Below are 16,862 nucleotides of genomic sequence, written 5' to 3'. Positions count from 1 at the left end.
CTCTGAAAACTAGCGTCTGTTAGCGATCCGCGGGAAACCGGAAGTCCATCATTTTCATCTGCCATTCCTTCCATGAACATTTTTATCTGCATTTAGTATTCTGATGAGTAGTTATGCACTTCTTCATAAATGGCTATAGCTGCTTGCTCAGCCTGATCTAGATGAGGTGATCTATGCTCAGAAGTGTTCTAAACTCCAGTGCTGCATGTTTCACTTGCAAGCTCAGGAGCCATGCATTGAGTGTGCAGTTGGAAGCCAATGGCCTGCACTGCATTACTCTCAGCTTAGCTCATTCACTTTTAGTCACATAGACCCGTGCACAACTAGAGCTGAACCAGGGCACTTGACTTTTCACTTGCAAACATTTGGAAGCTTTCAGCAGTACCACGTGTTTTCTCTCTCTCTCTCTCATTTTCTGGCTAAGTATGACTAAGAATGGTCTGTAAGATACCTTTTGTGACATTTCCATCATTATTAATGGATCGTGAAATAATCCAGATCCTGCTACAGGGCTATGAAGAAATCCAAATGAACAAATATCTACCCAACTTCACCTCTCTCTTTTTCTATTCTTGAACGATTTGTATAGGACACAACTCAACCCCCCACCCTACCCTGTATGCCTGCGATGGCTGATCCCTGCTGGTAGCAAATAATTTGTGTGGCTTCTTGACCATGAACACAACCTGCAGGTTTTCATGCCACAATGATACCTACGTTAAAGGAACATGTGGAAGTGTATGAAACTGCAGGTTCTGCCTGTGTTTGGAAGCAGCTGCTATCACCATAGCAGAATGCAGCCACCATAAGCAGATCACATTTTAATAGCCTTGTGTTTTACTCAGTTTTCTGTTTTGAGGAATTCAACTATTGTTGAGGGAAGACCAGGGTGGAAGCGTGAGTGCAATGGTGAGAGAGAAAACTAAAAAATGGTTTTGGGTACTGTGATGTTTTTATTGTAATGATCTCTATGTGATCTTTTATATGTCTATATTGTATATGTGTACCATATCTTTTTTAAAAAGTTGAATGAATGAATGGCTCTGGGTGAGTGACAAACTGTACATATATTTTAAAAAATGTGTTTTTTCCAGTGCATCCTAGCAGCCAGTGAAAAGCAGCCAATGAAAAGTTCACAAGATAAAAAAGGATAGCTGTCTTGTGGTTTTGCAGTTTGAAAAGCATGTCTGCTTTTGAAGCATTTTACTATGGAGCATTGGGACTCTCTATACCAGAAAATTTCTCCAGCTTCAGTAATTAAAAAAGTAAAGGTAATATACCTGGAAAGGGGTAGGACTCTATAAAGAACTGCTGAAGGTTCTGAAAAATATCTATCATGGCAGATTTAAGCCTTCAGACAGGAGTGGATCTAGACAGAGGAGGGACGGAATTGAGACAGAAGTTCTTCAGAAAACCAGTCACATCTTTTATTGGATACAGCTTCTCAGTGGCAAGGTATGCCTTACAAGTATTAGTGGGAAACCTCTTATCCGTTTTGGCCAGGCCAGGCCACACCCACCTGCTTGACAATTGTCATGGGCCAGGAGTCAACCTTCCCTACTGAACAGCAGTCTGAAGGGAGTGAAAACGGACTGACTCCACCTGCAGCTGGTTGGCCTTTGAGGACAATGGAGGAGAAGGCATGGATGAGAACCAGTTGGCTTCAGCTTTCTTAAACAGGGCTTTTGGCAGCAGTCAGATGCTGGGAACAACACCTGTGGTTACTGGCCCTACCTTGATGCTCCCCATCTGGACCCTTGGCTTTGTGATTGCATGGTTTCCTTGACCCCTGGAACATTGAATTACATGGACAGCTGTTTGCCCAACCCTCAGAATGCTCTAGACTTCTCATGTGGACTTGGCTTACCAGCAATGGCCTCCCATCCCACACAGCTCTGCACTTGGTTGCTCAGCAACAGGGCTTAGGACAGAGCTATGACAACAATCACCTGGTGGTTCCTGCTTGCATAGAGCTTTGCAAAGCACTTTGAAGACCTAACAAACAATTGATCACCAGGACTTGGAAAACAGCTGTGTACAGTGGCCTTGTCTACCTGTCAAACTTGGCCCATGTGGAGAGAAGGCTCCAGCTTCATCCATTTCCCCACCATATAGGCAGGGGTCCTGCTGCTGACAACCTGTTGTGCTGCCAGAGGCTTGCTGTACAAACATTTGAAAATGGATAGCACCTTTCCTGCAACCATGACCTAGCCACCTGGATGTGTGGCAATGGCATCAGACCAGGAGGTGGGTTGGCACATGCCTAGTAGCCTCAAAGCCCCTTATAGGACCACTTGCTTGGGTGAGAGAGTAGGAATTTCTCCTAACTCATCTCTTGACGACAGCTCCTGCCTGGTGTCCCAACACCAGGTATAGGATTCAACATCAATTGTGACAAGGGGTGAGTGGTAACCCAATACTAAAAGAGGATTGCTCATTCTATATCTAAACCCTGGGATTGTTTCCTTCCTGGACCCACCAGCTTGTGACTGTGACCATAGCAATGTACTTCTTAGTGCTCTAACTGTAACACAGTGGAAAGCAGAGTCACCAGAGACACAGTAACCTGGCCTCTGGAGGGTCCACCCATGTATAGACAATGAGTGGACCAGAGAGAAAACATTTTTCCTGTCGCCTGACAGGCTGGCATTCCCTTCCCTCTTAATAAGCTCTTCTGAACTGGCTCAGTGTGTTGGGGGCAGGGATGCTAGCCAGTGTTACAGCAAGGCAAAACCAGTCACTACTGGCTGGCTTCTGGCACACCTACAACCCAGCACAGTTACAAAAGGGGCTCCTACGCCAGTAGAAGTAGGGAGCCAGGTTTAGCCAGATTTCTCTCTCTCTGTCAACTTCACTGGTAAGACCGGATTTTTCATAAAATTGCATAGGTGCCCCTCTGGACCACAGCCAAATTGTGGACTGTAAGGGTGGCAGCAGACAGAGCATCTCAGCCAGGTTCTACGCAAGAAGGAAGAGCATTGGATGACAAGGCGACAAGTTATGGCCTCAACAGCAGCACATCATCATGTCTCTGTGTGTTTCTTAGACCAGAAAGGATGACTAAACATATTAAAATTAGATAAATCCTCATTCCTAGACAAATTACATAAACCTCTTTGCTCGAAAGAAGAAAGAGAATGAACGAGTTGAAGAAAATGAATGAATGGATCGATTCTATATTATCTTATGAGGAAGGGCTGCTGAGATAGAGAAGAGTGAATGAACCGATAATGCTGTTGATGAAATGACTTGGTGGCATGTAATATGAGCTATGAGTGTACCATTAAGAAAGGATGGGAAGGCTTAGAGCCAGATATGACCCTCCCTTGAAATCTCTGGGCAGGTACCATCTGTATAGCTCTCTAATGCTTCAGAAGATTAGAGATAAGTTTATGCCAAACATCACAGGTTTTCACTCCTCAGCAATATTTCTATGAATTCACCACTTCAACATATTTTAAAATTTATGATCAAAAGTCTGTAGAGCTACAGAGAGAAAGCAAATAAGGCTATACCTTTCTTGCTGTTTAGCTGTCTGAAAGCTTATATAAGCTCATCAGTAGTAGCTGTTCAAATATGAAGGCTCCGTTAGCTTATTCTTGGTGTGATTCTCATTTATGTATTAAGATTAATGAAGCATGTACTACACAAGGCCAGAGAATCTAGGTATGCCCCAATATGAAAATATTTTAACAGCCATGAAGATCAGCATGTTTCTTTAACAGGGATGTTTCCCTGACAGAGAAAGTTGTAATTATATTTTGGTCAGTATTCATAAAAGACAGGTTCAAATGCTCTGCTTTTCTTTCAGCTAGAAACCTTTCCTAATCATAGTCTGTGCTATACTAGACCATGCCCTATGGTCTTTGTTGTTGTTCAGTCATTCAGTCCTGTCCGACTCTTCGTGACCCCATGGACCAGAGCATGCCAGGCACACCTGTCTTTCACTGCCTCCCGCAGTTTGGTCAGATTCATGTTGGTAGCCTCAAGAACACTGTCCAACCATCTCATCTTCTGTCATCCCCTTCTCCTTGTGCCCTCAGTCTTTCCCAACATCAGGGTCTTTTCCAGGGAGTCTTCTCTTCTCATGAGGTGGCCAAAGTATTGGAGCCTCAGCTTCAGGATCAGTCCTTCCAGTGAGAACTCAGGACTGATTTCCTTAAGAATGGATGGGTTTGATCTTTTTGCAGTCCATGGGACTCTCAAGAGTCTCCTCCAGCACCATAATTCAAAAGCACCAATTCTTCGGTGATAAGCCTTCTTTATGGTCCAGCTCTCACTTCCATACATCACTACTGGGAATACCATGGCTTTAACTATACGGACCTTTGTCAGCAAGGTGATGTCTCTGCTTTTTAAGATGTTGTCTAGGTTTGTCATTGCTTTTCTCCCAAGAAGCAGGCATATTTTAATTTCGTGACTGCTGTCACCATCTGCAGTGATCATGGAACCCAAGAAAGTAAAATCTCTCACTGCCTCCATTTCTTCCCCTTCTATTTGCCAGGAGGTGATGGGACCAGTGGCCATGATCTTAGTTTTTTTTATGTTGAGCTTCAGACCATATTTTGCGCTTTCCTCTTTCACCCTCATTAAAAGTTCTTTAATTCCTCCTCACTTTCTGCCATCATGGTTGTGTCATCAGCATATCTGAGGTTGTTGATATTTCTTCCGGCAATCTTGATTCCGGCTTGGGATTCATCCAGTCCACCCTTTCACATGATGAATTCTGTATATAAGTTAAATAAGCAGGGAGACAGTATACAACCTTGTCATACTCCTTTCCCAATTTTGAAACAATCAGTTATTCCATATCCAGTTCTAACTGTAGCTTCTTGTCCCACATAGAGATTTCTCATGAGACAGATGAGGTGATCAGGCACTCCCATTTCTTTATGAACTTGCCTATGGTCTAGTCTAATCCGAATATGAATTCAGTATTCATTCTTCCCAACTGGACTACTTGACACTAGTAACTCGACTAATAACTTCAAATGATTTATACTTCTAAAACATGCTAGCAGATCACAACTTCCCACCCTCAGGAACGATGAAAGAGTATATTTTAGTTGCTGTTAATACTGTTACCCTATGTCTGATGGTGACAGAAATAACAATTTATATAGAATCGTAGAATCATAGAGTTGGAAGAGACCACAAGGGCCATCCAGTCCAACCCCCTGCCAAGCAGGAAACACCATCAAAGCATTCCTGACAGATGGCTGTCAAGCCTCCGCTTAAAGACCTCCAAAGAAGGAGACTCCACCACACTCCTTGGTAGCATATTCCACTGCCGAACAGCTCTCACTGTCATGAAGTTCTTCCTAATGTTTAGGTGGAATCTTCTTTCTTGTAGTTTGAATCCATTGCTACTTGTCCGCTTCTCTGGAGCAGCAGAAAACAACCTTTCTCCCTCCTCTATATGACATCCTTTTATATATTTGAACATGGCTATCTTATCACCCCTTAACCTTCTCTTCTCCAGGCTAAACATACCCAGCTCCCTAAGCCGTTCCTCATAAGGCATCGTTTCCAGTCCTTTGACCATTTTGGTTGCCCTCTTCTGGACACGTTCCAGCTTGTCAGTATCCTTCTTGAACTGTGGTGCCCAGAACTGGACACAGTATTCCAGGTGAGGTCTGACCAGAGCAGAATATAGTGGTACTATTACTTCCCTTGATCTAGACGCTATACTCCCATTGATGCAGCCCAGAATTGCATTGGCTTTTTTAGCTGCTGCATCACACTGTTGACTCATGTCAAGTTTGTGGTCTACCAAGACTCCTAGATCCTTTTCACATGTACTGCTCTCAAGCCAGGTGTCATCCATCCTGTATTTGTGCCTTTCATTTTTTTGCCCAAGTGTAGTACTTTACATTTCTCCTTGTTAAAATTCATCTTGTTTGCTTTGGCCCAGTTGTCTAATCTGTTAAGGTCATTTTGAAGTGTGATCCTGTCCTCTGGGGTATTAGCCACCCCTCCCAATTTGGTGTCATCTGCAAACTTGATCAGGATGCCCTCAAGCCCATCATCCAAGTCATTGATGAAGATGTTGAATAAGACTGGGCCCAAGACAGAACCCTGTGGCACCCCACTAGTCACTTCTCTCCAGGATGAAGAGGAGCCATTGATGAGCACCCTTTGGGTTCGGTCAGTCAGCCAGTTACAAATCCACTGAATGGTAGCATTGTCCAGCCCACATTTTACCAGCTTCTTTAGAAGAATATCATGGGGCACCTTGTCAAAGGCCTTGCTGAAATCAAGATAGGCTATATCCACAGCATTCCCTTCATCTACTAGGCTTGTAATTCTGTCAAAAAATGAAATCAGGTTAGTCTGACATGACTTATTTTTCAGAAACCCATGCTGACTTTTAGTTATCACAGCATTCCTTTCTAGGTGCTCACAGACCGTTTGCTTAATGATCTGCTCTAGAATCTTTCCTGGTTTTTTACACTGTTTTTATACAGTTTTTATACAGTTTTTTATACTGTTGTTGAAGCATTTAATATACATTTGGCAGATGGGGTTTGTCAACATAGGAAGGTAGTCCATCTAGTAGAAGGAAAATTCTGATCCTAATCCTCTGCTAACTTGCGGGATATCTTTGGGAGAAGAAAAGGCTAAGTGGTAAACTCTACACAAATCCAGAGTGGAGTTCCTAAGATGGTTGGACCATGCCTTGTACACCTCCTTCCGGCAACTCCTGCAGCCAAGCTGGTGTTCTGCTTTCCTTTGAACCACACCAGCGAGGCCAAGAAATGGGTCTTATCTGGGCACCCTAAGTCCTCCATACACATTGCCCAGGCTTCGTGCCCCGGAGATGTCACTTCAGTGCTGCTAATGCAGCAGTTTGACTTCATCTCCCGGAAGCGCAATCCATTGTCTCTTGAGATGGACAGATGCCAGCAGCAACAGGACTCATGCAGATGTCATGGGTTTCCTACCACATGTGTGAGCCTTGGCCTCAGACCCTCCCCTCCCCCTCCCCTTATATAGTCACAAGGATGAAGTCAGAATCAATTTTCTTGAAACTTGGGAGACTCTGGTTCCAAAATAAGCCGGGATCTGAAACCTCGGTTTGATCCTGGCTCATTCTAACTAATTGCATTTTAAAGAGAGTTTGACAAGTTTAAATAAAATTGTTCTGTTTGTTTAAAATTGGAAGCAAAAACTTCCACTCTCCTCTTCACAGCTGTGCAAGAGGAGGCGAGGGAAGCGAAGAAATACATATCCCTGAAGTTTGTACACATAGCAGGAAACAATGGCTTCTCCTTACAACCAAACTGCCCCTTCATTACAACTCAAGCAGGAATTCATAACTGAGTTTGTTAGCCATTATACTATTAGCTCTGATAAGTTCCATACGAATCAATGCTATCCTTACATGGATTACAATCAAAGTTTTGTTCTTCACTTTGCAACACTGCATTCCCTAATATATTATTCCTGAATATATATTTTTTATAATGTTCTCACATTTTTCAAGATTACTAGGAATTTCCCATCTACAGTATACATCTGGATGCCTCTCTTTTTCCTTTTATACCTATATTTTTTAAAAAGTTCTTTGGGTGTGTCTACTGGGCTACTTTACAGAAAATGATATTGAATTGTTAATGTTTTGTGTGCTTGGTTTGGTGTTGTAGGGTGCTGTTTGTAACAAGAGTGGTCTCAGAAAGTCCCTAGTGGTGGCAGAATATGGAATTTTGGATTAAGGTTTTGTCATAACTCAGAGAAAGTCTGCCTAGATCCTTCTGCAGTCAGTGCCATCTTGGGAGTAAGGCCATTGAACTCAATGGGTTTTTTTTCCTGAATAGGCATGTACAGGATTACAGTATACTGGTAAATGAGTTATATGAGCTTTTTAAAAAAAATAAAAATAAAAATAAATTTTTATTGGTTTTAACAGAATATAACAAAAACAAACATATAAACCTAAACACACAAACAATACTACAAATAAAACACTTAAATCTTAATAAACATATCTTCCTTTCTTATCATTGTAGGTTGACTTCCTCACGTCCTCTCTTCCTGCGTTCCTTGAAAATCATCTTTAGTAATTTCTTTACATTATTAAAATCATTTTTTTTATTTCTTAACTTTAACATCTCTTCTTTATCTACTATCCTTCTCGTTTATTCAAACAATTATAAACCTTAAATCTGTCTTCTGGATCTACAGCCTATCTTATCTTTCAGCTTACTTCTAATCTTTAATCTTACAATAGTTTTTTTTAAATACAGTTTAAATTTCTTCCAATCTTCTTCCACCACGTCGTCTCTCTGGTCACAAAGTTTCCCGGTCAGCTCAACAAGTTCCATAAAGTCCATAATTTTCATCTGCCAATCTTCTATCGTTGGTAACTCCTCTGTCTTCCAGTTTTTAGCTATCAAAATTCTAGCTGCTGTCATGGCATACATAAAGAAAACCCTATCACATTACATGAGCATTGTTTTGAATGGAACTGCAATCCAGGGGGGAAAATAGCTCCTGCTTAATCATTTTGTTAAAAGGGATGCATAGGTAAATATTATGTCCATTGATTTGAATTTATTTATTTATTTATTGAGATTTAAGCATGTCTGGTGTTTTCAGGATTGGACTAAGTGTGCTGTAATAGCTTGCTAGTTGGCCTAAGCACTGAGCACCATATATGCAGCATTTGTCTGTATGTAATCACAGACTTTTTTTAAAAAAATTGTTGAATGGATATAACCGATATCCTGACAATCTGAAGTGGGTATATGCTTGTGATAATGATACATTTGAGCCATAATTTTCAAAAAATTATGTCTGCTCTGTTAGTTATCCAAGATCTCTTTACAATATCTGAAAGAAAGTTGCAGCAAATGTTAGGGTGTTTTTAATCAATAACACTGCAGTGTGCAATTGATATTAAGTACTGGTACATCCCAAACTGCAAGGTGTCTCAGTTGTCCCAGAGTCAGCAGTGGTAATCTACTTTTCTAGCAGAGATGTAACAACCTATGTTTACAAGTTTTCTTTTCTCACCTACTGTATGCTTCTTCTTCATGCTTCCTTCAAAATATAAAAAATTGACTTTTCAACAACATTCTATTAGGGCAGCAAATGTGTGTTTAAAGTGGCTAGGCGGTTCACTAGGCAAAACCTCCAGCAGCCACTGGTGGAGGGAAGCTCATAACTTTATAAGCCTAGAGATGGCAGTAGAGACAGGAGATGCTGAAATCAGCACCATGCAATCACGTGGTTGCCAACAGGGTTTTCTCCTCGCAAAATGCTTCACCGGCTATTGCTACTTCAGTTTCACCGCATTTTAGAGTGGTGTGGGGAATCAGGGACCAAAGGCCACTCTCCAGACCTCCCTATGCGATCACACCTCTTTCTGAACCACACCCTTCTCCCCTGACCTTACCAGCCCTGCTCTGCAGCTTTTGAGTTCTGGCTGGAACTGAAAACAGAAAGATGGGTGTGCAGATGTATAGTAAACTCATACTTTTGTGTGTTTAGAATGTAGCCTACTGTACAAAGGAACAAGTCACACCCACCCACTTTTGCTGCTAACAATGCCCACCACCACTAGCAATGCGGCCCTCAGAAAGTTGCCCATTGGGGAATGCGGCCCTGAGACTGAAAAATGGTTTCTCACCCCTGCTTCAGAGCAACTGGTTGTCTTCATCCTTACAAAAGCTTCTGTAAAATGCTTGGTGGGATACTTTCAAAATCTCCAACCAGATGAACCCAAAGTCTTGTTGCTTGGTGATGAATGTAGCTAAACATTTACCAAACAATAACTTGCTGTGGTGTGCATGTAACCAATGGATGTCAGTTGCTGATCAGTCATCTTCTACAGACAATATAGTAAATCCTGATGTCTCCCTGCTATCTTAGATTGTATTTACAAACCAGATCTGCAATCTGCCCATCAAAATGGTTATATGCATACTATGGAAATTTAGCATCTTGTAAACAACCCATCATCTGTTTCATCCATCAGTAAGATCTGCAGTAGACACAACAGGGCACTGGAGGAAACTCTTAAGACACTTTGGCATTTACCGGGGGGGGGGGGGAGCCAAATGGAACCTTCCATGATGACAAAAATATAGTAACAGATTTAATAATTGACTACCGGTATTTGCTGCTCCTTAATTGTGACCCCAAACCCATCATATAAGCTGAGCTGTGTCATCCTACCTAATAATAAGGACGGGCCCTAGAGAAGCCTGAACTTATATTTAAAAATTCAACTCAACAGCGGAGTAAGGCAGGGCAGTAAGACCATTGCCCCCTTAGCTCCAAAGGAATAGTTGGTGCCAATGCCCTATGAATAATACCCTCCCCCAAATAACTCAAACCTTGGCCTGCCACCTCCTCCTCATGATAGTAATAACTCTTTTCAGCATGCAGCTTTGTCTGTCTTTGTGTGCTTGTCCGTCACATGCCAAATTATCACAGGCAAATACAAATACTCTAGCATCGTCATGTATGATGGTGAAGCTTCTTTTCAGTCCTTGTTTTCAAAGATGCTGCTTCTAAGAAAGTGTGGGGCAATAAATGTTAATGAGATGCCATAGAAACATGTATCTTGCTTCTGGGGAAATGAAAATTACTCAGTCTTCATGCTGCTGTGTTTTTATAAGAGAGAGAGAGAGAGGGAGAGAAGAACAAAATACAGGAGTTTGTAAATCAGAGGGCAGCCCTTTATTTTGTCTCTCCTCTCCTTTTGTTTTGCACCCCTCCCCCTCTCATTCATGCCTCTGGGCTTAATGATGACAAGGTCACCAGTTGTATAAGGGAAAGATGAGTTAAGTAGAAGCAGAACCAGCTCAGTAATGTAATGGCAAATGTATGTGCATTTTGTTTCAGTAAGCTAAAAACATGTAAACAGAGTCACAACTCTGTCTCATTCTTGTGGTCTGACAGCCTCAATATATTCCCTGCCTCCTCCTTCGAGCACATTAGTGTTGTGTGTGTGTGTGTATATTTCCACATTTCCTGCAACAATGAGATGAGTGATTTTCTTTAAAGATGAAATCATGGTCTCAGTAAGGAATAAGAAACCAACTGCATTGCATACTTCAGTGTTTAGAGTCACCCTCTGATGCAATTCTTTGTATTAATAAAACACATTTCAGTCCCCTTTAATTACCCTTTCAGGGAGATATGTTTTAATGTAAGTTGTCTGATTCTGTTTTAAGTGAAGGAGAAAACCTGGTAGAGGTTGTCTCTTTAAATCAGATCTGCAGTGTTGATGGACCCTCTAGCAGGCATGGTAAGAACCATTCTCACCTCTGCAGCAGGGAGCTTGACCATACAGACTCGCACATTCAATCAAAACGTTTTCTGTTTTAATATGCACTGTACCAATCCTATTCCCATGGTTACAGCTCCTGCTCCTTTGGTTGCTTCTAGTATGTTGGAAAAGAAGAGAGGCAGCGTACATTTCTCGTACAGGAGTTTAAAACATAATGAAAGCAGCCCTGTTGTGATTTGCATTTTAAATTTTCTTTTTTCCTCTCATTGTACAGGATGCCGTGGCAGTAGCTTCAGCTCATTTGCCACGGTCTGTCCTCTCTTCGTCTTCAGCCTTGCAATCTGTTGATAACTCCTCTTGCAAGCTACAGTTTATTGCCTTTCGGAATGGAAAACTCTTCCCGAGCACTGCAAACTCATCTAACCTTGCAGATTATGGGAGGCACAGGACCATTGGCACACCAGTTGTCTTCATTAAAATAGGTAAGTGTTATGTGCTGCTTCTTTAATCTGAGAGCTAGGCTATACATTAGAGTATATAGAAGAATGGTGCAGTGAAGTACGCAGGTCTGCTGATGGGAGAATTGCCTGTGCTTTAACGCAAGTATGTGGGTTTATTCCTACCTGTCAGGCTTTATTCAAATAAACTTGCACAACGATGAAGCACTGTAGCTGTAAACACATGATTCTCCTTTATCAGAACTATTATTTATGTTGCTTATTGAAGTTTATAAGTAAAGTAAAGATGGCATGAAGGGTGGGAGAGAGGGGTGTTGCGTTTTAATCTTGACCATGGCTATTGAAATGCAAATCCTGGAGATTAACAATTTAAGATTAATATTCTGTGGGACGGTGGAGAGAGAGAGAGAGAGAGAGTCCTGTTGCTTACATAGTCATAGTCATCAGTGTAGCTTTTGATAGTATAAATCTAAAACAGGTGATTTTAAAGGTGAAAATAATAGGTTAAATATTTTCCTTAGATGAAATATTCAACCCATTCAATTTTAACCTTTTATTTGATCCTGAAGTGTGTTCCCATTTCTTTTCACATTTTAAGAGGTTTTAATTTCAGCTTTGTACTAAAAAAGATGCCTTAGCTGTTAACCATAGCAAAAAAAAAGAGGAGTGTCCCCCCCTTTTTTTTTTACTTGAAGCAATGGTCTAACTTCATTTTAATTCATGGTATTTCTGTAGTAAATCTAGTTTTACGAACCATTACCATATCATTTGAAAACCAGTGGACTTAAATGGCAGTTATAGATAATATTAACAATTCCAAACTTTTTATAGATGACCAGAACCTCTTTTATGGGGATTGATCAGGAGGGGAATTTTTGCTATTGTTTTTTTTCTGGTGTGTTTGTGTTCAAAATCTTAAGAACCTCTGTCTGGAGCATGTAGCAATAAAGCATTTTCCACTTCATTGCCCTAATTCAGTTTGTTCCTTTTGCAGATGGGTGCAGTATCGGAAACCTCACCAGTCCTCTTACTATAGCATTGAAGCACTTTACACAGGGTATAAACCCCATTGCAGTCTTTTGGGATTTTGACCTTCTAGATGGACATGGAGGCTGGTGGGGAGAAGGGTGCTACATAATTAGCTCTACAGGCAACATCACTACCCTTCATAGTACTCACTTTGGTAACTTTGCAGTGCTAATGGTGAGTATATTACTTCGCAAATGTGTGTGCCTGTGTGTGTGTGTCTGTCTGTCTTCTTGCGGTCTGTACTTGGTGGTACCTGGTTAATTATTTTTGCATTCAGTTGAATATGAGATTGTTTTGAAGAAAGTAAGTTAACTACGAGTGAAAAGAGCAAAGCCAGACTGCCTGATTACATGTCTTGCCGCAAATGACTTTTAATGGAATACTGAAAAAAATCAAAGTTCCATCAAGACACTATTGGCGATGGGGGAGTAAACAGATAAATGGGCTGCCTATATATATATATATATATATATATATATACCCTAGGCCCTTTACATCTCCAAAGCAGATGACTACCCTTGTTCATGTCCAGCACTATGTTGATCATACTAATTAGTTGCTGGCATGCTGCAATATTGAATCACTTAATAAATGGGAAAGGATACATTGCCTGCTTCTCTAAACAGGGATGCTGTAGCCCTGGCCGGCAGCTTCTGAAATTCACGTCTGTGTGCTGATGACAGCATTCTTTTTACTAAATGGCTGTTTGTAAAGGGGAAAAAAATATTTCTGTGCAGTGCTAGCACACAGGGCTGCTGAGGGTTGTCACACTTGAGTTCACAATGCAGTTATTTAAGAATTATGTTAACCTGAAAGTTACCATGACTGATACGAAAGGCACACTAAATAAAATATCGTATCAAACAAAGAAATAAACATGGAACAGTGACAGATGCAGCTGGAGAAAACCACGTTAGGGAATATTTCCTACAGCATTCAGAAGGGTTATTCAGACCCACTTGACATTTTGTAAGAGGCAGTCCTCGTGTCTGCTCACCATGCTGTTGAATCTAGCCTTAATTTTGGTGCATACTTGCATAGGGAAGGTGCTGCCTGTGAACGTTACTGAAAGGTTTATAGTTGAGTAAATAATGCATTGTGTGTGTAATGTGTAAAGGGCAGCAAACACAGACGACAGGAATTGGGAGGACGTGTGTAGAGAATACCAATCTGCTGCTGTCAGATGAAGCACAGATGTCAACCAATCATGGCTCAAGGCTGTGACAAGGAGTCCTTAAATTCAAATGTTATTGTCTATTTTATTAAACGGAATGCCTTCAATGTTATGTGATCTGTTTCTTTTCAGCAGAATACTTCAGAATCCATCTGAAGATCAAATGCTGTCAATTAATATAGCACTTTTGGGAGGGGGCAAATAAAGTTATATTCAAACACTTAGCTGTTCGTTCGAGAATTCTGCCCTGATTCCCAATATTCTTTTCCCCAAAAGCACCTGTTGTTGCTGTAGGTACCACACCCATTTGGGCTTACCTAGAACTGAGTCAGTTCTAAGTGGTGCACTTAAAAACTTTGAATGGGAATTGGAGAAACTCTGGTTTTTCCGGTCTTCTTTACAAATACCATGGATATAATTTTAGATGACTTCATACATTTTGACTCTAAGTTCATGTAATCTGATGCGTGCACTGTTATGCGTTCTGTTGCCTTTAGTGGGTCTTAACGTAACGACTGAGATTGGTTACAAGATTGAAATTTCATTATATACTATGTTCTTACTTAAAAACTCTTAGTATGTCAAAAACAGCATATAATTTTGCTCACCCAGTCCTGCTCTTGAAGTATGTATGTAGAAGCAATGTATGTAGAAGCAATATGCCTCCTCCATACCTCTGAAAACAAGCCAGTTTTCATTGTCATATTGAGAATGATTTCTTGGAGCTTCTAAAATTATCAGTGAAAACCTCTAATAACCATCATGTCATTTGAAATCGTTCATCTCCAATAGGACATCTTGGGTTATTAAAGTTAAAGATTTGACATGAATATGGGTGAAGAATACCTAGACACTCAATGAAGGATTTCTGTTATCAGTGGCATCTCTTATTCTGATAATTGATGATTTTTTCTTTAGTCCAAGTAACAGTTACATGTTCTCTAATACCAGCAAGAAAGTAATATAGACATGCCAAATAAATATAAACTCCTGTTGTGGGTGGAATATTGGAATTGATCCAGATATATATTGGTTTTAATACTATTCATTGTGTGGCCTTCAGCCTGTCATTCTCTTTTGGCCTAATCTACCTCACAGTGTTGTTGAATAGTTTAGGTTGTTTCCAGACAGGAGTGTACTTTGCAAACAGGTCATTGAGATATCAAGAATGGGTCTTTGGCAACAGATGTTGGGGGTTTTAAGTTTGCTTTTTTTCTGCCTTACTGGATTTTCCCTGGAAAAAGTAAATCTGGATTAATGGTGGGGGTGGGGAAAATTCAGGTTGGCGTTTTGATGCCAGTGATGTCATGTGGATATTGCAAAATCTTGCATGCATGAGAAGCACCAATCCATCAGTTAACACCCATCTGGAAGCACCCTTAAGTGAGATAATTATGCAAATACATAGTATGTGAGTGTGTTGAAGAAATAATCCACCAGGAAAGCTACCTGGTGCAAACTTCATTGAAATGATGTGAGCAGTGCCTATGGTTTGTTGTTCCTTGGGATATATAGATTAATTTTGGTGTTCGTTTTTTAAAAAAGGAAAACCATTGTGGAGTTGTAAATTACATGGAAACATTAAAAAACACACACTAAACCTTAATGGAGTATTCTTGTGCTGAGGCTTAGCTGCAGTAAGACAAAGTGCGTTGGTAAGGCAATAGTGATTGTGAACGTTGTTTGCATAGCTACAAGGATAATGTAAATCCTGCTGTGTAACAGCATAAAACATAGGCCTAAATTAGCCCATCTCTTTGTTAAACTGTGAGATCAATGACACTAAGGTCACATTAATTATTACAGTTTGGTTTTGTGTTAGAGTTGTTTGTTGTGAAGCAAATATCCAGGTGTCTCTATAGGCTGGCCCCTTTTCTGTTAAAGCAAGTGGAAAGGTTTTGATGTTGCTCAGTTGTTTAAAGTGTTGGTGCAGCTAAAATAGAAAGGAATATATCAGCTTAATATAGCCACTTTTTGTGTTTCATTAAATATGTTCATGCTTTTTATTAACAGTTGTATCTAAAGGTTTGCATACTTTCTGGGAAATGTAACTTTAAATTTAAAAAAAATAATGGTCTCAGGTGGAAGAGGGTGGAAAGATTACAGAAATATTGTCAAGTGTGATGGGGTCAAGCCAGAAATTTGGTAGATCCAGCATTAGTTCCCAGTACAACTTGGCTGCTGATTAAGGGAGGAAACTGAAGGCAATTCCATCCAAAAGATTTGTATCACAGCCCATAATCCTCCTAGTCTAGGAAATTAGGTGGCACCAGAGGATCATTCTGCTGCCACTGACTGTTATAAAGCTATCTGACATCTGCTGACTTCCGACAGTTAGAGATGCCTCTGACTGTGGTAGGGTTCTTGGTCCTTACTCTATGCTGACAGACACTACGGGCCCCGGCCTCAAATCGCTTGTCTCATCTGCCCTTGGGCCTGAGTACCCAACACACATTTCAAGAGGAAGAAGTGCTTGGCAGGGATGGATTTGGCACAGTGAATCACATGTGATTGTAGGAAATTGTTCCCTGTTGGTAGGCTGCCAGGGTCCTTGTGGCAGATGTTAAGAGCATTGCAGAATAAGAGGTGATTGTCTTTAGGAGTGGAACCAACTGGAAAGGCAATGATAAGAATTAAATCCTATTAATTGTGCTCCATAAGCTGTTTGGGAGCAACAGGATCATATAATATTTAACATAATTCCCAGATCTATCATATATATATATATATATATATATATATATATATATATATATATATATGCAGCCTATTCATCATGTTGTATAGGAACACTATCTAAAAATCAAGCTTTTATATACTTAGTTTAGAATAATAAAAAGAAGCATTGGATTTCTGCCCAGAAATATATGTTTAGAATCAGACCCATACAAAAACCCTCTTCATTCATTCTGCTAGGGCTCATCCACATGCCTCGGAAGGCAAATGGTTTTCTGCTTGACCC

At 40.6% G+C, this 16,862-nt stretch overlaps 1 protein-coding gene across 6 annotated transcripts in view; it reads left to right on the top strand.

Moving 5' to 3' along the window:
- ADGRA1 (adhesion G protein-coupled receptor A1) overlaps positions 1 to 16,862 on the top strand; it is a 314,608-nt gene that overhangs the window by 229,532 nt on the left and 68,214 nt on the right. For 3 of the 6 annotated variants that reach the window (XM_033149325.1, XM_033149326.1, XM_033149327.1), the window contains 2 exons: positions 11,514 to 11,721; positions 12,692 to 12,900. In XM_033149325.1, the coding sequence (XP_033005216.1) occupies positions 11,514 to 11,721; positions 12,692 to 12,900 (417 nt within the window). Of the gene's footprint in view, positions 1 to 2,214; positions 2,248 to 10,994; positions 11,258 to 11,513; positions 11,722 to 11,774; positions 11,843 to 12,691; positions 12,901 to 16,862 lie in introns of those variants that run through there. The other 3 variants (XM_033149330.1, XM_033149328.1, XM_033149331.1) reach the window with 3 other exon arrangements.

The sequence above is a fragment of the Lacerta agilis genome, chromosome 5, assembly GCF_009819535.1.
Source record: "Lacerta agilis isolate rLacAgi1 chromosome 5, rLacAgi1.pri, whole genome shotgun sequence".
In the NCBI taxonomy this organism is placed as follows: Eukaryota; Metazoa; Chordata; class Lepidosauria; order Squamata; family Lacertidae; genus Lacerta; species Lacerta agilis.
The sequence above is the reverse complement of the archived record's forward strand: the minus strand, read 5'-3'. Positions and strand labels throughout refer to the sequence as shown.